Source organism: Scyliorhinus canicula, chromosome 2, assembly GCF_902713615.1.
Source record: "Scyliorhinus canicula chromosome 2, sScyCan1.1, whole genome shotgun sequence".
In the NCBI taxonomy this organism is placed as follows: domain Eukaryota; kingdom Metazoa; phylum Chordata; class Chondrichthyes; order Carcharhiniformes; family Scyliorhinidae; genus Scyliorhinus; species Scyliorhinus canicula.
This window is the reverse complement of record NC_052147.1, coordinates 15,600,946-15,619,134: the sequence shown is the minus strand read 5'-3', so window position 1 is coordinate 15,619,134 and position 18,189 is coordinate 15,600,946. Positions and strand designations below refer to the sequence as shown.

Sequence of the window (18,189 nt, the reverse complement as noted above, 5' to 3'; positions counted from 1 at the left end):
TTCATCCTAATTTCTCCCACGTCACCTTGTGGTGCTAATTGCTGACGTACCTGTGAAACCTTTGACCCTTTCTAAAGCAGCAGTGAGGCCAAAGCTGGAGTCGGGCTCCGGGAGATAAATGTGCAGGGCTACAGGGAGGGGCAATGGGACTAACTGGATTGTTTGGCAGTGAGCCAATTTGTGCTTGATGGGCTGAATGGCCACATATTCCCCCCTCTCCCCCCCCCCCCCCTCCCCCCACCCCCGACGGACAGCCTGGATAAAGGCATGGCTGGAATACGGTATGGATAAAGGGCAGCACGGTAGCATTGTGGATAGCACAATTCCTTCACAGCTCCAGGGTCCCAGGTTCGGTTCCGGCTTGGGTCACTGTCTGTGCGGAGCCTGCACATCCTCCCCGTGTGTGTGTGTGGGTTTCCTCCGGGTGCTCCGGTTTCCTCCCACAGTCCAAAGATGTGCAGGTTAGGTGGATTGGCCATGATAAATTGCCCTTAGTGTCCAAAATTGCCCTTAGTGTTGGGTGGGGTTACTGGGTTATGGGGCTAGGGTGGAGGTGTTGACCTTGGGTAGGGTGCTCTTTCCAGGAGCCGGTGCAGACTCGATGGGCCAAATGGCCTCCTTCTGCACTGTAAATTCTATGATAATCTATGATAAAATCAGCAGCTGGAATGAAGCATGGATAGGTAAACAGCTGGAATACTGTACAGACAGGTAAACAGCTGGAATGTGGCACAGATGTGTGCATGGAGTACAGATAGGCAAACACAGTTCACATAAACTATAAACACAATACAATTATGTTGTGATGACCGGTACCATTACACGGGCACATCTGGGTAGCGCCATGGCTGTGAACATCAATACTTACCTGTGACGTCTTTTCTTTCTCTTCTTTGTTTGGCTCAGATTGGATTTGGAAAGTTTCCTGTCACTCGATGAAATGTCTTCAGAATCTGAGTTAAAACAGAAAGTGGTCTCATGCATAAAATATATTTGTAAATAGCATTTCCCATGGTGTGTAACAGTATACCGTTTGGGTTGAGGGGCTGTGCAATATCAGCAGCTACCGGATGAAACACTGGAATTTTACATTTTAAAAAATTCATTCACGGGATGTGGGCGTCGCTGGTTAGGCCGGCATTTATTGCCCATCCCTAATTGCCCTTCAGAGGGTGGTGGTGAATTGGTCTTGAACCGCTGCAGTCCCCGAGGTGTAGGTACACACACAGTGCTGTTAGGGAGGGAGTTCCAGGATTTTGCCCTATTGATAGTGAAGAAACGGTGATATATTTCCAAGTCAGGGTGGTGAGTGACTTGGAGGGGAACCTCCAGGTGGTGGGGTTCCCAGGTATCAGCTGCCCAGATGGTGATGGTTATGGGTTTGGAAGGTGCTGTCTAAGGGACGTTGGTGAGTTATTGCAGTGCATCTTATAGATGGTACACACGGCTGCCACTGTGCGTCGGTGGTGGAAGATTTGAATGTTTGTGGAAGGGGGAGCAATCAAGCGGGCTGCTTTGTCCTTGATGGTGTTGAGCTTCTTGTTGTTGGACCTGCACTCATCCAGGCAAGTGGAGAGTATTCCATTACACTCCTGACCTGTGTCTTGTAGATAGTGGACAGGCTTTGGGGAGACAGGAGGTGAGTTAGTCGCCGTAGGATTCCGAGCCTTTGACCTGTCCTGGTAGCCACAGTATTAATGTGGCTAGTCTAGTTCAGTTTCTGATCAATGGTAACCCCCAGGATGTTAATTGTGGGGGAATTCAGTGATGGTAATGCCATTGAATGCCAAGGGGGGAGGTTAGATCCTCTTTTGTAGGAGATATTCGTTGCCTGGCACTTGTTTGGTGTGAATGCAACTTGTCACTTGTCAGCCTAAGCCTGGATATTGTCCAGGTCTTACTGCATTTGGACATGGACTGCTTCATTATCTGAGGAGTCGTGAATGGTGCTGAACATTGTGCAGTCATCCGCAAACATCCTCACTTCTGACCTTATGATGGAAGGGAGGTCATTGATGAAGCAGCTGAAGAGGGTTGGACCTCGGGCACTACCATGAGGAACTCCTGCAGTGATGTCCTGGAGTTGAGATGATTGACCTCCAACTACCACAATCATCTTCCTTTGTGCCGGGAATGACTCCAACCAACGGAGAGTTATCCCCTGATTCCCATTGACTCCAGTTTAGCTAGGGCTCCTTGATGCCATATTTGGTCAAATGCTGCCTTGATGCCAAGGGAAGTCACTCTCACCTTACCTCTGGCATTCAGCACTTTTTTCCATGTTTGAACCAAGGCTGTAATGAGGTCAGGAGCTGGGTGACCCTGGCAGAACCCAGACAATGACTCCTTCCATCACTTTGCTGATGATGGAGAGTAGACTGATATGATGGTAATTCATTGGATTGGATTTGTCCTGTTTCTTGTGTACAGGACACACCTGCACAATTTTCCACATTGCCAGGTAGATGCCAATGGTGTAGCTGTACTGGAACAGCTTGGCTAGGGATGCGGCAAGTTCTGGAGCACAAGTCTTCAGTACTATTTCAGGAATATTGTCAGGGCCCATAGCCTTTACAGTCTCCTGTGCCTTCAGCCATTTCATGATATCATGCGGAGTAAATCGCATTGGCTGAAGACTGACATCTGTGATGCTGGGGACCTCCGGAGGAGACCGAGATGGATCATCTACTCGACACTTCTGGCTGAAGATTATTGCGAATGCCTCCGCCTTGTCTTTGGCACAGATGTGCTGGGCTCCTCCATCATTGAGGATGGGGATATTTGTGGAGTCTCCTCCTCCAGTGAGTTGTTTAATTGTCCATCACCATTTACAGCTGGATGTGGCGGGGCTGCAGAGTTTAGATCTGACCCGTTCATTCTGGAATCGCTTAGATCTGCCGATTATTTGCTGCTTATGCTGTTTGGCACATAAGTAGTCCTGTGTTGTAGCTTCACCAGGCTGACACCTCATTTTTCGGTATGCCTGATGTTGCTCCTGGCATGCTCTCCTGCAGTCTTCATTGAACCAGGGTTGATCTCCTGGCTGGGTAGTAATGGTAGAGTGGGGGATATGCTGGGCCATGAGGTTGCAGATTGTGGTTGAGTACAATTCTGCTGCTGCTGATGGCCCACAGCGCCTCATGGATGTCCAGTTTTGAGATGCTAGATCCGTTTGAAGTCTATCCCTTTAAGCATGATGGAGGGTATCCTAAATGTAGATGGGACTTTGTCTCCACAAAGACTGTGCAGTGGTCACTTTTACCGATACTGCCATGGTCAGCTGCCTACTTTCTCAAATCATGTGTCCATTTAAAAAAATATTTATTAAATTTGCTCTTCTAATTGTTTAATCAATTGAGGAAAACTGATTTAAAATCCCTACAGTGCAGAAGGAGGCTATTTGGCCCATCGAGTCTGCACCGAAACTCTGAAAGAGCACCCTACCTGGGCCCATTCCCCCACCCTATCCCCATAACCCCATAACCATACCTGACTTGGGCATCGTTTGGACGCTAAGGGGCAATTTATCACGGCAAATCCACCTAACCTGCACATCTTTGGACTGTGGGAGGAAACCGGAGCACCCGGAGGAAACTCACGCAGACACTGGGAGAAAGTGCAAACTCCACACAGTCACCCGAGACCGTCAGGCAGCAGTGCTAACCACTAAATATGGCATGAATTCTAAAGCGGGTGCAGTAACTTCTAATTGTTTAATCAATTGAGGAAAACTGATTTAAAATCCCTACAGTGCAGAAGGAGGCTGGGGTATAAGAGCAGGTTGACAATAAAAATAAAAAAAACATTTGCAATTCTGGATTTCATCAAGCGAGGCACAGGGTACCGAAGCAAGGAGGTTATAATGAAGTTTATAAACTATTGGTTCAGCTTTAACTTTATGTCCAATTCTGGGCACTGCACTTCAGGAAGAATGTGTCCATGTTAGAGAGGGTGCAAAAAAGTATTTAAGGAAATGGTTCCAGGGACGAGGTTACGTGGAGAGGTTGGAGAAACAGGAGCTGTTCCCTCAAGAGAAAGGAAGGTCGGGGGTGTGGTGATATGCATCACTGTAAATACACAAGGGGTTAATGTAAATACACTACAACTAAGTAAACACTAGAGGGAGCACCGGAGATGTCATGACATGCAAACATGCAGCTGATGAACACTTAGAATAGGACACAACCAATGAGCAGTCAAGACACCCAGAGGGGGCATTACCACAAGGGGGCATTACACAACCCATATAAAAGGACAGGGCACACATGCTCTGTCTCTTTCCACAGGCGACACTCAGAGAGAAGGACAGGGGCAGATCAGAAGCATCACACCCACCACGTGGTTTAGAGCAGACTGGTTAGTTAGACTGAGTTCCTATAGCAAGATTAGCAGGAGAGTCGAACTCATAGAGAACTGTGCTAATGGTTCAATAAATCTCATTGAACTTACTTCAAAGTCTGAAGTATCTTTTGGTCAAAGCTGCATCGAGTTGCAGCCTGTGTTATCCCAGAGTACATAACACATCAGGGGGGAGATTTGATCGAGGGGTTCAAGGTCAGGAGGGGCTTGGACAGAGTGGATGAAGAGAAACTCTGCCCTTTGGCAAAGAAGCAGAGGGCATCAAATTAAGGTGACAACTAGCAATGGCAAAATGAGGGGGAACCCTTTTTAGTAGTGAATGGTTAGGATCTGGAATGCACTACCTGACTGAGAGTGTGATGGGAATGGATTCAATCATGGCTTTCCAAAGAGAATTGGCTGTGACTCACCGTGGAAAACAAATTAAGTAACCTTCCACTGTCAGTTTAATAAAAAGAAAGATATTTGCCGGGGTCAGTCTCGCCCTGACGCTTAGTAAACAATAGTTTTTCATATTCCAATAGAGACCACAAGATTTAAACAGATCCAGCCTTTAGAATGGAACATACTCTGTTCAATTCCATTGACCCTCCCCCAGATCAATACACAATTTTTAAAAAAAACTGCACTGCTGATTCAAATTTTAAAAAGGATCTATTTTACAGCATGGATTTTCCCTTCTGATAAATAAGAAACAAACCGAGACACAAAAGACCTCTGGGTGGATAGACTTGTTCAGAACACCCCAGTATGTCCACTCCAGCATGCCCACCCCAGCATGCCCACCCTAGCATGCCCACTCCAGCATGTCCATCCTAGCATGCCCATCCCAGCATGCCCACTCCAGCATGCTCACCCCAGCATGCCCACCCTAGCATGTCCACCCCAGCATGCCCACTCCAGCATGCCACCCCAGTATGCCCACTCCAGCATGCCCACTCCAGCATGCCCACCCCAGCATGCCCACTCCAGCATGCCCACACCAGCATGCCCACCCTAGCATGCCCACCCCAGCATGCCCACCCCAGCATGCCCACCCCAGCATACCCACCCCAGCTTGCCCACTCCAGCATGCCCACCCCAGCATGCCCACTCCAGCATGCCCACCCTAGCATGTCCACCCCAGCATGCCCACTCCAGCATGCCCACTCCAGCATGCCCACCCCAGCATGCCCACTCCAGCATGCCCACCCCAGCATGCCCACCCCAGCATGCCCACCCCAGCATGCCCACCCCAGCATGCCCACCCCAGTATGCGCACCCCAGCATGCCCACTCCAGCATGCCCACCCCAGCATGCCCACCCCAGCATGCCCACTCTAGCATGCCCACCCCAGCATGCCCACCCCAGCATGCCCATTCCAGCATGCCCACCCCAGCATGCCCACCCCAGTATGCGCACCCTAGCATGCCCACTCCAGCATGCCCACCCCAGCATGCCCACCCTAGCATGCCCACTCCAGCATGCCCACTCCAGCATGCTCACTCCAGCATGCCCACTCCAGCTTGCCCACCCCAGCATGCCCACCCCAGCATACCCACTCCAGCATGCCCACTCCAGCATGCTCACCCCAGCATGCCCATCCCAGCATGTCCACCCCAGCATGCCCACTCCAGCATGCCCATCCCAGCATGCCCACCCTAGCATGCCCACCCCAGCATGCCCACTCCAGCATGCCCACTCCAGCATGCTCACCCCAGCATGCCCATCCCAGCATGTCCACCCCAGCATGCCCACTCTAGCATGCCCATCCCAGCATGCCCACCCTAGCATGCCCACTCCAGCATGCCCACCCCAGCATGCCCACCCCAGTATGCCCACTCCAGCATGCCCATTCCAGTATGCCCACCCCAGCATGCCCACCCCAGTATGCGCACCCCAGCATGCCCACCCCAGTATGCGCACCCTAGCATGCCCACTCCAGCATGCCCACCCCAGCATGCCCACCCTAGCATGCCCACTCCAGCATGCCCACTCCAGCATGCCCACTCCAGCATGCCCACTCCAGCATGCCCACTCCAGCTTGCCAACCCCAGCATGCCCACCCCAGCATGCCCACCCCAGCATGCCCACTCCAGCATGCTCACCCCAGCATGCCCATCCCAGCATGTCCACTCCAGCATGCCCACTCCAGCATGCCCATCCCAGCATGCCCACCCTAGCATGCCCACTCCAGCATGCCCACTCCAGCATGCTCACCCCAGCATGCCCATCCCAGCATGTCCACCCCAGCATGCCCACCCTAGCATGCCCACTCCAGCATGCCCACCCTAGCATGCCCACTCCAGCCTGCCCACCCTAGCATGCCCACTCCAGTATGCCCACTCCAGCATGCCCACCCTAGCATGCCCACTCCAGCATGCCCACTCCAGCATGCCCACCCTAGCATGCCCACTCCAGCATGCCCACCCCAGCATGCCCACCCCAGCATGCCCACCCTAGCATGCCCACTCCAGCATGCCCATCCCAGCATGTCCATCCTAGCATGCCCATCCCAGCATGTCCACCCTAGCATGCCCACTCCAGCATGCCCTCTCCAGTATGCCCACCCCAGCATGCCCACCCCAGTGTGCCCACCCCAGCGTGCCCACTCCAGTATGCCCACCCCAGTATGCCCACCCCAGTGTGCCCACCTCAGCATGCCCACTCCAGTATGCCCACTCCAGCATGCCCACCCCAGTATGCCCACCCCAGTGTGCCCACTCCAGCATGCCCACTCCAGCATGCCCACCCCAGTATGCACACCTCAGCATGCGCACCCCAGCATGCCCACCCCAGCATGCCCACCCCAGCATGCCCACCCCAGTATGCCAACCCCAGTGTGCCCACTCCAGTATGCCCACTCCAGCATGCCCACCCCAGTATGCCCACCCCGGTGTGCCCACTCCAGCATGCCCACCCCAGTATGCCCACCCCAGTGTGCCCACTCCAGCAAAAAAAGAGTCCAAATCAAATAACAAAGTGAATCGACCATTCGAACACCTCATGATCACGGTGTTCACAAGAAAATGACAGCATCAACATCACCACTTCAATAACAAAACAAGCAAGTCACTCGACCATAGCAATTCCTAAAGTTTGGACTCATAAATGTTAATTGGTATTGTATAATCATCAATATCATCACAACTTGTACATGTCATCCCTTATCTACTTGTTTTGTACAATTTTCTTTAACAATGTACAGAAAATATGTAACATGAAAAAGGGGGGATGTAGTGATATACATCACTGTATATACACAAGGGGTTAATATAAATACACTACAACTAAGTAACCACTAGAGGGAACACCAGAGATGTCATGACATGCAGACATACAACCAATGGGTCATTAGAACAGGACACAACCAATGGGTAATCAGGACACCCAGAGGTGGCATTACTACAAGGGGGCATTCCACGACCCATATAAAAGGACAGGGCACACAGGTTCTGTCTCTTCCACAGACAGACACCTACAGAGTAAGACAGGGTTAATCAGCAGCAGCATCACACCCTAGCACGTGGCTGAGAGCAAGCTTGTATAGTTAGACTGAGTTACTATAGCTAGATTAACAGAGAGTCAAACTCATTTGAGAACTGTGTTAATAGTTCAATAAACACGTGGAACTCATTTCAAAGTCAGGAGCATCCTTTAGTTAAGACTGCATCGAGTAGCAGCCTGTGTTACATGAAGTAACGGAACACGACACATCCCAGCAATGTTAGCCTAGACTCTCCCAACACCATCCACACCTCAGGTAACTTCATCCCAGATCCCCCCCACCACCCTCACACCGATGCCCCATGTTAATGGCATGTTAATATTGTTATGATACACAGGTGGAGGACATTGTTTGTTTCAGTACTTGGCGTACATATAAATCGGGGACAGCTGGGACACTGGGTGTGTGGGAGGAGAACTGTGCGACTGAACAAAGGTGTTAAACTCTCTCAATAAAGAAAAGTGTTGTGTCTTGGTTTGGACTTCACCAAGTGGCTTGGCCCCTGTTTACATCCCAGCCTGAACACTCACCCACAGGGAGAGACGGTGACCCAAGATCACGCTGTCAACGCCTGGCAAATGGATTAATAAAATGGACGGGGGTTACGCAATGGAAGTTCTTGCACCTTCTTAAAAAGGAACTTGGACATCATGCAACCAAAGGAATTTTTATCGCAGTGAAATTAATCTTTCACTTTCAAATTAATTTGGATCTTGTAGCTGAGGTTATATTAATTTCTCTCTGCCTTTTCTTTTAAATCATTGCCTCACAGTGCCAGGAACCCGGCTTCAATTCCAGCCTTGGGTCACTGTCTGTGTGGACTTTGTACTTTCTCCCCGTGTCTGCGTGGGTTTCCTCCGGGTGCTCCTGCCTCCTCCCACAGTCCAACGATGGGCAGGTTAGGTGGATTAGCCATGCTAAATTGCCCCTCAGTGTCCAGAAATGTGTAGGTTAGGTGGGGCTATGGGGTTACGGGGATTGGGTAGGGTGTGATTTCAGAGAGGGATGGTGCAGACCCGATGGGCCAAATGGCCTCCTACTGCACTGTGGGAATTCTATGGTTAAACATCTCCTTCAAACCCCTCTGACACTCCCTGAAACATTATGGATTACCATCGTCTTGAAGTGAGCCAGTTAAAATGAGAGTTATTTTTACTTCAAAAACAAACTGAGGCCGTACTTTGCGTTCCTTCAACCGTAATTTGTGTCTCTCAGTTTGAGATAATGTGTTAATACAATCTGAGATCAGAGGGGGGGCTTTGGGGAATTTTTGGAGCAACCTCATAAATGTGGTTCTAGGGCAGCACGGTGGCCTAGTGGTTAGCACAACCGCCTCATGGCGCCTTGGTCCCAGGTTCGATCCCGGCTCTGGGTCACTGTCCGTGTGGAGTTTGCACATTCTCCCCGTGTCTGCGTGGGTTTCGCCCCCACAACCCAAAAATGTGCAGAGTAGGTGGATTGGCCACGCTAAATTGCCCCTTAATTGGAAAAAAAAATAATTGGGTAATCTAAATTTATAAAAAATAAATAAATAAATAAATAAATAAATAAATGTGGTTCTAAAAAACATACAAAATGTTTCTGAGTTTGTGACACAAAACAACTGGATATGTCCTGGAATCGGTTTCATTTAGGGAGAGAAACGCTGACAAGAAATATGAGCCAGCACCAATTTGTAAATAGTATTGGTATTAAAAAACAGATTATTTTGGAATATTTGACAGAGTGCCCCAAAAGCTTTCTTTTTTTGTGGGTAGCACGGCGGCTCAGTGATTAGCACTGCAGCCTCACGGCGCCGAGGTCCCAGGTTCGAATCCGGCTCTGGGTCACTGTCCGTGTGCAGTTTGCACATTCTCCCCGTGTACGTGTGGGTTTCGCCCCCACAACCCAAAAAGATGTGCAGGCTACGTGGATTGGCCACGCTAAATTGCCCCTTAAGTGGAAAAAAAGAATTGGGTACTCTAAATTTATTTTTAAAAAAGCTTTTTAAAAAAAAAAATTAAAATGCTCAATTCTTTTTTTTCCCAATTAAGGGGCAATTTAGCTTGGCCAATCCACCTACCCTGCACATCTTTTTGGGTTGTGGGGGGTGAGACCCACGCAGACGCAGGGAGAATGTGCAAACTCCACATGGACAGTGGCCCGGGACCAGGATTGAACCCTGATCCTCGGTGCAGTGAGGCAGCAGTGCTAAGCACTGCGACCCCGTGCCGCCACCCCCAAAAGCTTTCTTTACTCTCCAGCGACTTTAATTAAAACGATCACTGTAAATTGTAAAACGGTAAATTACATGGCTGGAGAAATGAGAAGCAAAATTGGCAGGGTGAGAGCGATATTTTCAAAGATGTATAAAACTATTATTCCTTTTTAATTCCTCGGCATTGAACGTGCTGTGGGATCATTCTCTTTAAACTGACAGGTGAGAATGGGGAAATTTTAGTCAGCATTAAAGTAAATGTTTTCAGGCTGGAAGATTTCTGGGGCCAGATTTTGGGTCATTTTAGATTTGTAGTCACATTCTCCCCGTGTCTGCGTGGGTTTCGCCCCCACAACCCAAAAGATGTGCCGGCTAGGTGGATTGGCCACGCTAAATTGCCCCTTAATTGCAAAAAATTAATTGGGTACTCTCAATTTAAAAAAAAATTTAGATTTGTAGAAACAGCAGCAAAGTCATCTCAATATTGCATTCCCTTAATAAAACAATATCCAGAATTATAGCACAGTTTTCCTGCTTTTTGGAGTTATAAGGCCCATTTGAACAGGGTCCTTGAGCATGGATAAATATTGTACATCGGGCATGCGTGGTCTCCAGTGAGTGCGTCAACATAGGCAGGCAAAATGCTGGGAATGCTAATATTTGCTGAGGAGTGTATCACTGTAATTAACACTGTGTCGGTAGAAGTTCTCCAGCAGTGCTTAAATATTTGCAAGGGGGCCCTAGGAGTCTGTCAAATTCCGTGATCCGAAGCCTTTCCGATTTGGGTGGGGTGGGGGGGGGGGTGATATTCTATCATATATTCCAACATAATCTATTTGTTAATATCACCGCTAATTATAAACTGGAGCTGTGTCGCAATTCTTGCCAGTATTTCTCTCCCTAAGTATAACATTCCCACGTCTAGTAATGGTGCAGGGTGATTGGTACTTGGTGAAATTCAGCCAGACCCCATTCACATATTTTAAAATAGTTTACAATCGGCCGCTATATTGATCAATTTCATTCATTTGGCAGCAGTGGGCGTGACTCCTTTGAAATGCAACATTCCAAGAGCGTCATTTTGTTAATTGCAAGACAATAGTAGGGACTGACTCCAAGGTAATCCAAACTATGATGAGAGCCACACCTGGATTTGCTCATGGGTAAACCACAAAAACATCAATTATATAGTTGAATTGCCCTGTAAACAAGCAAGCCTCCTCAAAATATATTTGTAAACCCATCTGCCTCATCTCAAACCCAGTGTAAAAACAGAGGAAACTCGTTAAAACAAGCAAAATGCATCAATGTTGTTCAATACTTTAGTTCTGTACAAGTATATCGACAAACCCATTGAAAATGGTACAGCAGGGTCCAGGGTCAAGCCAGGCTGGGGACTCGATATTTGGGGTTGGGGTGGAGCCGGGAGTGCAGGAGGCGAAAGAGGCCGATATTTTGGCCTTTGCGTCCCTAGTAGCCCGGCGGAGGATCTTGCTGCAATGGAAAGATGCGAGACCTCCGAGCGTGGAGACCTGGATCAATGACATGGCGGGATTCATTAAGCTGGAGAGGGTCAAATTTGCCCTGAGGGGGTCGGTACAAGGGTTCTTTAGGAGGTGGCAGCCTTTCCTCGACTTTCTGGCTCAACGATAGGGAACTAGGTCAGCAGCAGCAGCAACCCGGGGGGAGGGGGGGAAAGGGGGGGGGGTCTCAGGGGGGTATTGTTTAAGTTAATTTGCTTATTGTTAATTTATTTTGTTTTTTATTGGGTTTGGGGGGGGGGGGAGGGGGGTTCGTTACATGCGTTGTCATGGGTGCCGGGGGTGTTTATTATTGTTATGATTATTATTGTTCTGTTGCTATATATTTTTCAAAAAATTCCAATAAAAATTATTTAAAAAAAAGAAAAGAAAATGGTACAGCCCTACCCATACGTATCATCAAACCTGATGTTCTGAAAAATCCTACCATATATTGTAGCAAACCTATCCCAGAGCATTCTCAACACCGCCCAAAAACACACCAGCGAACCAACTCAAAATAGTCCCGGCAGCACTCCAACATGGTCCCTCAAACCCAACTAAAACTAACAACATTTAGAAAATAAAGAAATACACCCTCAAATATACCATCATGTGGACCAAAACCATTATACATTCATGAAGGAGAAATATTTGCATGATTATTGGTAAAGTGTAGGGGGGGAGGGTTAGAGCCACGTTAGTTTAGTTGAACACGTGTGGCATGGGCAAACAGAGCCGACAGGGAAAGTGCCTTATTAACATGTTTATTCTTTCCCACTGTTCATTTTCACTATGTTAAGGCTCTTTGCATAGGGCCTTTTTTCTCTCTGTAAATGTTACAAATTTGTTTTAAATAAAAAATTTCAAAGCAAAAACGTAAAGTGTAGGGGAGTGGGGCATATTGGATAGCTCTTGGAAAGAGTCAGAACAGTCTCAATGGGCTGAATGGCCTTTTACTCTGCTGCTTTATTCTATGATGCTCTTTATACACCAAATCTACCCAATGTCACTGTCACACCGATCACTGTACACTGCAAACCATTGTAAAATACCCAAGGAATGAAACCAGAAAAGCTCTAGGGGTCCAGGTGAATTCATCAGAAGTACACGTGTGCCCAAATATACCACAAAACTCCACCTGTTACACTGTCAAATATAGCCAAATGTAATGTGCATTGAATCCATACAGTTAGCCCCTTGACACCCAAAATGACACTCAGATTCAATATCCAATGCAAAACCCACCCAATACAAACCATTCAAATACACTTAGCTCGTCAACATCTGTCATCAAAGCCAAAAAACATTAAACCCACCCAATACACCATGAAAACTCATGCATATCCCATGAAACTCACTTGAGTAGATTGAACAACACCCATTTAATATATTCAGGTGTGTGCTCAAATGTATCCGAACACAGCACTAAATACATCATTTAAACTCCTCAATTACCTAATCAGCCCTTCCAATTATCATTCCAATTAATTCATGTAACCCACTCAAATACACAAACACACTTAAAAACACTTCAATCCCGACCAAATTCAGCACCTATGTCAAGGTACCCACCCAATAATATAATCGAGCACAGCCAAAGGTATTATCAAATCCATTCAAACACAATTAACCACATCAAAGAACATTATGAAATGCAGTCAAGCGCAAGAACTAACCCAAAATAACATATTAAAAAAACCTAAGCTCACCCAATGTCCCCATCATAAAAACCCATCTATGAAATATAATAAACTCACCGAAATATATCAAACACATCTCATTATGCAAAATTAAACTAAATACACATCCATGTTCAGACAAACACGCCGTAAATCAAATCAAATAACCTACGTAAAAAGGTCAAACCCAAATAAAATATTGAACCAAACAAACACCAACCTGAACCCAACACATCCACCATCGTTTCCGCCACTTATATCTCTAAACTGAGCAATTGCAATTTTTAAGCCAGCCAAACCCATTCAATTCAATCAGCAAACCGACATGAATCTATCCACCACAGCCCAATGCCCCAGAAAATCTATCACAGATAGGCTGAAATATATCGACACCTACCAAAATACTTACCTTTTTTTCCAAATGTAGTGTGTCCAATTCATTTTTTTCCAATTAAGGGGCAATTTAGCATGGTCTCACTCGTGCCTGACATTATGTCGCCCCTCACCTCCTCTGGGGAACTCCCAGAATCTGACACATCATAATTGAAGGTTCTTTTGTTTTTCTGCCTCTGTAGATAGTTCAGGCAGTGCCCTGTTGCCCTCCCCCCCCTTCACCAACACTCCGACTCCCTCCCTCCCCACCACCTTCCTTTCCCCTCTCTCCCCACCACCCCCATTCCGTTCCCTTCTGTTAGTACAGAGGTGAGGGTATCTGGTCTCTCCAGCGCAAAGTTTAGTGCTTGTACCATTTGTTTTTTGTAGAAATGTGTTGTGAACTGTTTTAATAATTAGAGTATCCACTCCCACTCCCTGTACATTGGTACCGAGGGGAGGATACCCTGTTTCTCCAACACAAAATGAGTGTTTGTACCGTTTGGCCTTGTATATACTTTTTATTGTTTTAATAAAACGATATGGCCAATCCACCAACCCTGCACATCTTTGGGTTGTGGGGGCAAAACCCATGCAAACACGGGGAGAATGTGTAAACTCCACACGGACAGTGACCCAGAGCCAGGATCGAACCCGGGACTCGGTGCCATGAGGCAGCAGTGCTAACCACTGTGCCACCGTGCTGCTCCTCCGAAATACTTACCTAAATATTCAATCAGAGCCACTTAAGGCCATCAGCCCCACACAAAGCACATCATTCCCACCCTAAAAGATTATTCTTATAAATGAACAAACAGCCAAAAAGCCTTGAAACCCAGCTGATCCAAAACACACAACTAAGGCGTAACTGATTTCAAACAAATGGAGTAACTATTTGAACAGATTCTCCGGCCTCCCTGCCGCGTCTTTCCCAGGAGCGGGATGAGGCGTGCCGTTCAGTGGCCGTGGGATTCTCTGCTCCCGCTGCTGTCAATGGGATTTCCCATTGAAGCCACCCTGCGAAGCCAGGAAAACCATGGGCGGGAGGGAGTGTGCTGCCGTCGGGAACAGAGAATCTCACCTCCAGTGAACGGACGGAGAATTTCGGCCAGTGTTTGGAAATAAATAACACCAAAACCCAACAAAGAGGAGAGACAGGAGGGACTAGCAGAATTGGGTTCTAATAGTTCCTGTTTAATTATTACCATGTGTCTTCCAGATACTAATCACTCAAAATAACATTGTCACGGGTCCATTCCTAAATGAAAAATTTAGAAATAAAATTTAAAATTCGGGTTTAGCACCGTGGGCTAAATAGCTGACTTACAATGCAGAACAATGCCAGCAGCGTGGGTTCAATTCCCGTACCGGCCTCCCCGAACAGGTGCCAGAATGTGGCGACTAGGGGCTTTTCACAGTAACTTCATTGAAGCCTACTTGTGACAATAAGTGATTATTATTATTAACTACGAGGACAGTAATGTCTGGATTACTACTCAAACCACATGCTAATTGACACAAGGGCAAATAGATCAGAAAGTAAGTGTATTATGGGAGGCTTATGTTGAACGGATGCGGTTACATTTCGTGGGACACTTCAAATAGAACAGAGGACAGGAAGGAGATGTACCTTGGTCAGGCTTCCCCCAATCCAGGACAGGAGGTAAAGTCCTCGTGGAAAGTGTAATGAATGAAATGAAAATGAAAATCGCTTATTGTCACGAGTAGGCTTCAATGAAGTTACTGTCAAAAGCCCCTAGTCACCACATTCTGACGCCTGTTCCGGAAGGCTGGTACGGGAATTGAACCGTGCTGCTGGCCTGCCTTAGTCTGCTTTAAAAGCCAGCGATTTAGCCCAGTGTGCTAAACCAGCCCCTGCAATCAGGGCTATCGAAAGGACTTTATAGCAACAAGATGGTGGGGTGGGGAGGGTGGGTGATGGAGCATTTAGGAGGAGGCAGGATGGACATAACAGAAGATAAAAAGGGATGAGAGCAAAGGTCAGGCTATGAAAAGTGATAAACATAATAGAAAAACTCTTGGTGCAAGAAACCTGGTGACATGTAACAACAAATGTCTGTTAAAATCAGGATGAATCTAAATAAGAGCTTATTAAATGGTCCACATGACAATGTGCAAAGCATGAGCCACACAAAATGTGGGGCGAGATTCTCCGTTGGCCGACGCTGAAATCAGGACGTGCGATCAGGCGGAGAATAGCTCCCCACGCCAAAATCATGGCAACGCTGGTTTGATGCCGAATTGTGATGCTCCGCCTCTTTGAAAACGGTGTCATTGCAACGCAAGCTGCGGGTAGTTGAAACCCCATTGGCATCTCATTAGTGGCCCCACCCACGATTCTCCACCTCCAACTGGCCAAGTTCCCGATGGCACGGGCCACGAGTGCTCTCAACAGTCATGAACCTGGCGTGGTGGCTGCTGAGAGAGAGAGGGCATGCAGGCAGTGTCCAGCACCGCCATACTTCACCGACATCGTGCCACAGGCCGGGGGGGGGGGGGGGGGGGGGGGGGGGGAGTGCTTATAAGACCATAAGACCATAAGACATAGGAGTGGAAGTAAGGCCATTCGGCCCATCGAGTCCACTCCGCCATTCAATCACGGCTGATGGGCATTTCAACTCCACCTACCAGCATTCTCCCCGTAGCCCTTAATTCCTCGCGACATCAAGAATTTATCTATCTCTGCCTTGAAGCCATTTAGCGTCCCGGCCTCCACTGCACTCCGCGGCAATGAATTCCACAGGCCCACCACTCTCTGGCTGAAGAAATGTCTCCGCATTTCTGTTCTGAATTTACCCCGTCTAATTCTAAGGCTGTGCCCACGGGTCCTCGTCTCCTCACCTAACGGAAACAGTTTCTTTGCGTCCACCCTTTCTAAGCCATGTTTATGTCATGGCAGGGGGGAGTAGTGGGGGATGGACAGGAGGCGGACTGTGGGGTCGGGGTAGACGGGCACACAACACCATTACCGCAGCCGGTAAGGCTGCCAATGCCGCTGGCAGCCTGCTGTAAAGCTAGTGCCCTGACTCGTATATGTGCCCCCCCCCCCCCCCCTCCCCGATTGTTCTGACATGGAACTCCACAGATCCTCTGTTGGCATCAGCACTTAGCCTCAGGAATGGAGAATCCAGCCCGTGATGTCAAACATGGAGGGGACGATTCTCTGAGCCCCGCACCGGGCCAGAGAATCGCCACAGCCGTGCCACGACCCCCCGACGCCGGTGTGCGATTCTCCGAGGTGCGGAGAATCGGCGCCATTTGCGCCGGCGCGTTTGGCGCGCCGCCGGCTGTGGGCCATTTGGAATCGGCGGGGCCGCCGATTCTCCGGTCCAGGTGGGCCGAGCGGCCGCTCCGATACGACAGAGTCCCGCCAGCGTCGTTCACCCCTGGTCGCTGCCGGCGGGACTCTGCGGGTTCGGTCAGGGGGCAGCCTGTGGGGAGGGGGGGTCTCCTTCACCCGGGGGGCCTCCGATGGTGTCTGGCCCGCGATCGGGGCCCACCAATCGGCGGGCCGGACTCTTCCCCCCCCCGGGCCTACTTCCTGGCACGGCCGGCCCCTGAACACCGACCCCATGTTGGTCGGGGCCGGCGCGCAAAAGAAATCCCCCACGCATGCGCAGGATGGCACGGCCCAACTGCCCATGCGCAGGATGGAGCTGGCCCAACTGCGCATGTGCGGGTTGGCATGGCGACCATTTGGTGCCGTGAAAGGAGGCTGGAGCGGTGTGAACTGCTCCAGCGCCGTGCTGGCCCCCTGTGGGGGCTAGAATCGTACGTCACTGGGCCCGGTTTGCGCCATCGTGAAACGCGACGGCATTCACGACGGCGCGAACTCTTGTGCCCAATATGAGAGAATCGCCCCCAGAGTGTTTTTGCATTGAGACAAAATGATGGGATAAAGGGTTTTTATATAACAGTATATGGATCAAAGGCAGGTAAATAGGGCTAAGAGGTAAATGATCAGATTGTATGGTGGATAGAAGCAAATTACTGCGGATGCTGGAATCTGAAACCAAAGAGAAAATGCTGGAAAATCTCAGCAGGTCTGGCAGCATCTGTAGGGAGAGAAAAGAGCTAACGTTTCGAGTCCACATGACCCTTTGTCAAAGCTGGTGGAATATGGTGGAATAGGCTGAAGGGCTGAATGACCTGCTGTAATCCAGGACAGTGAACAGGTTTGGAGAGACCTTCATGGGCTTTGTGAAACCCACCACAACGTCACACCGTGGCTGAAATAGCGCAGCAATCTCAGAGTTCTGGATGTTTTAAATTTGTCCACCCTAATTGTCAGCTACATTTGTTTTAGAAAACCAAATCTAATTTGGAAGTGTGTACTTTATTGAGCTTTTTTACTGGCACCATTCGATAGATGCCCAAAGCATCAGAATTGTGCTGAATGTGTACAGAAGCCAGCTGCCAGTTAGCAGGAGAATCAAATCAATGCAATGTAGCTACTCCCAGCTGAGCAGCAGTTCAATTTTAAAACGCTCATTCTTGTTTTCAAACATCGACAAGGCCTCCCCACTCCTGATCTCTCTTATCTCCTCCACC

General features: G+C 48.7%; 1 protein-coding gene across 2 annotated transcripts in view; it reads right to left on the bottom strand.

Moving 5' to 3' along the window:
- vsx2 (visual system homeobox 2) overlaps positions 1-18,189 on the bottom strand; it is a 70,881-nt gene that overhangs the window by 29,282 nt on the left and 23,410 nt on the right. For both annotated transcript variants that reach the window (XM_038774115.1, XM_038774107.1), the window contains exon 2: positions 869-953. In XM_038774115.1, coding sequence (XP_038630043.1) covers positions 869-953 — 85 coding nt within the window. The remainder of the gene's footprint in view (positions 1-868; positions 954-18,189) is intronic.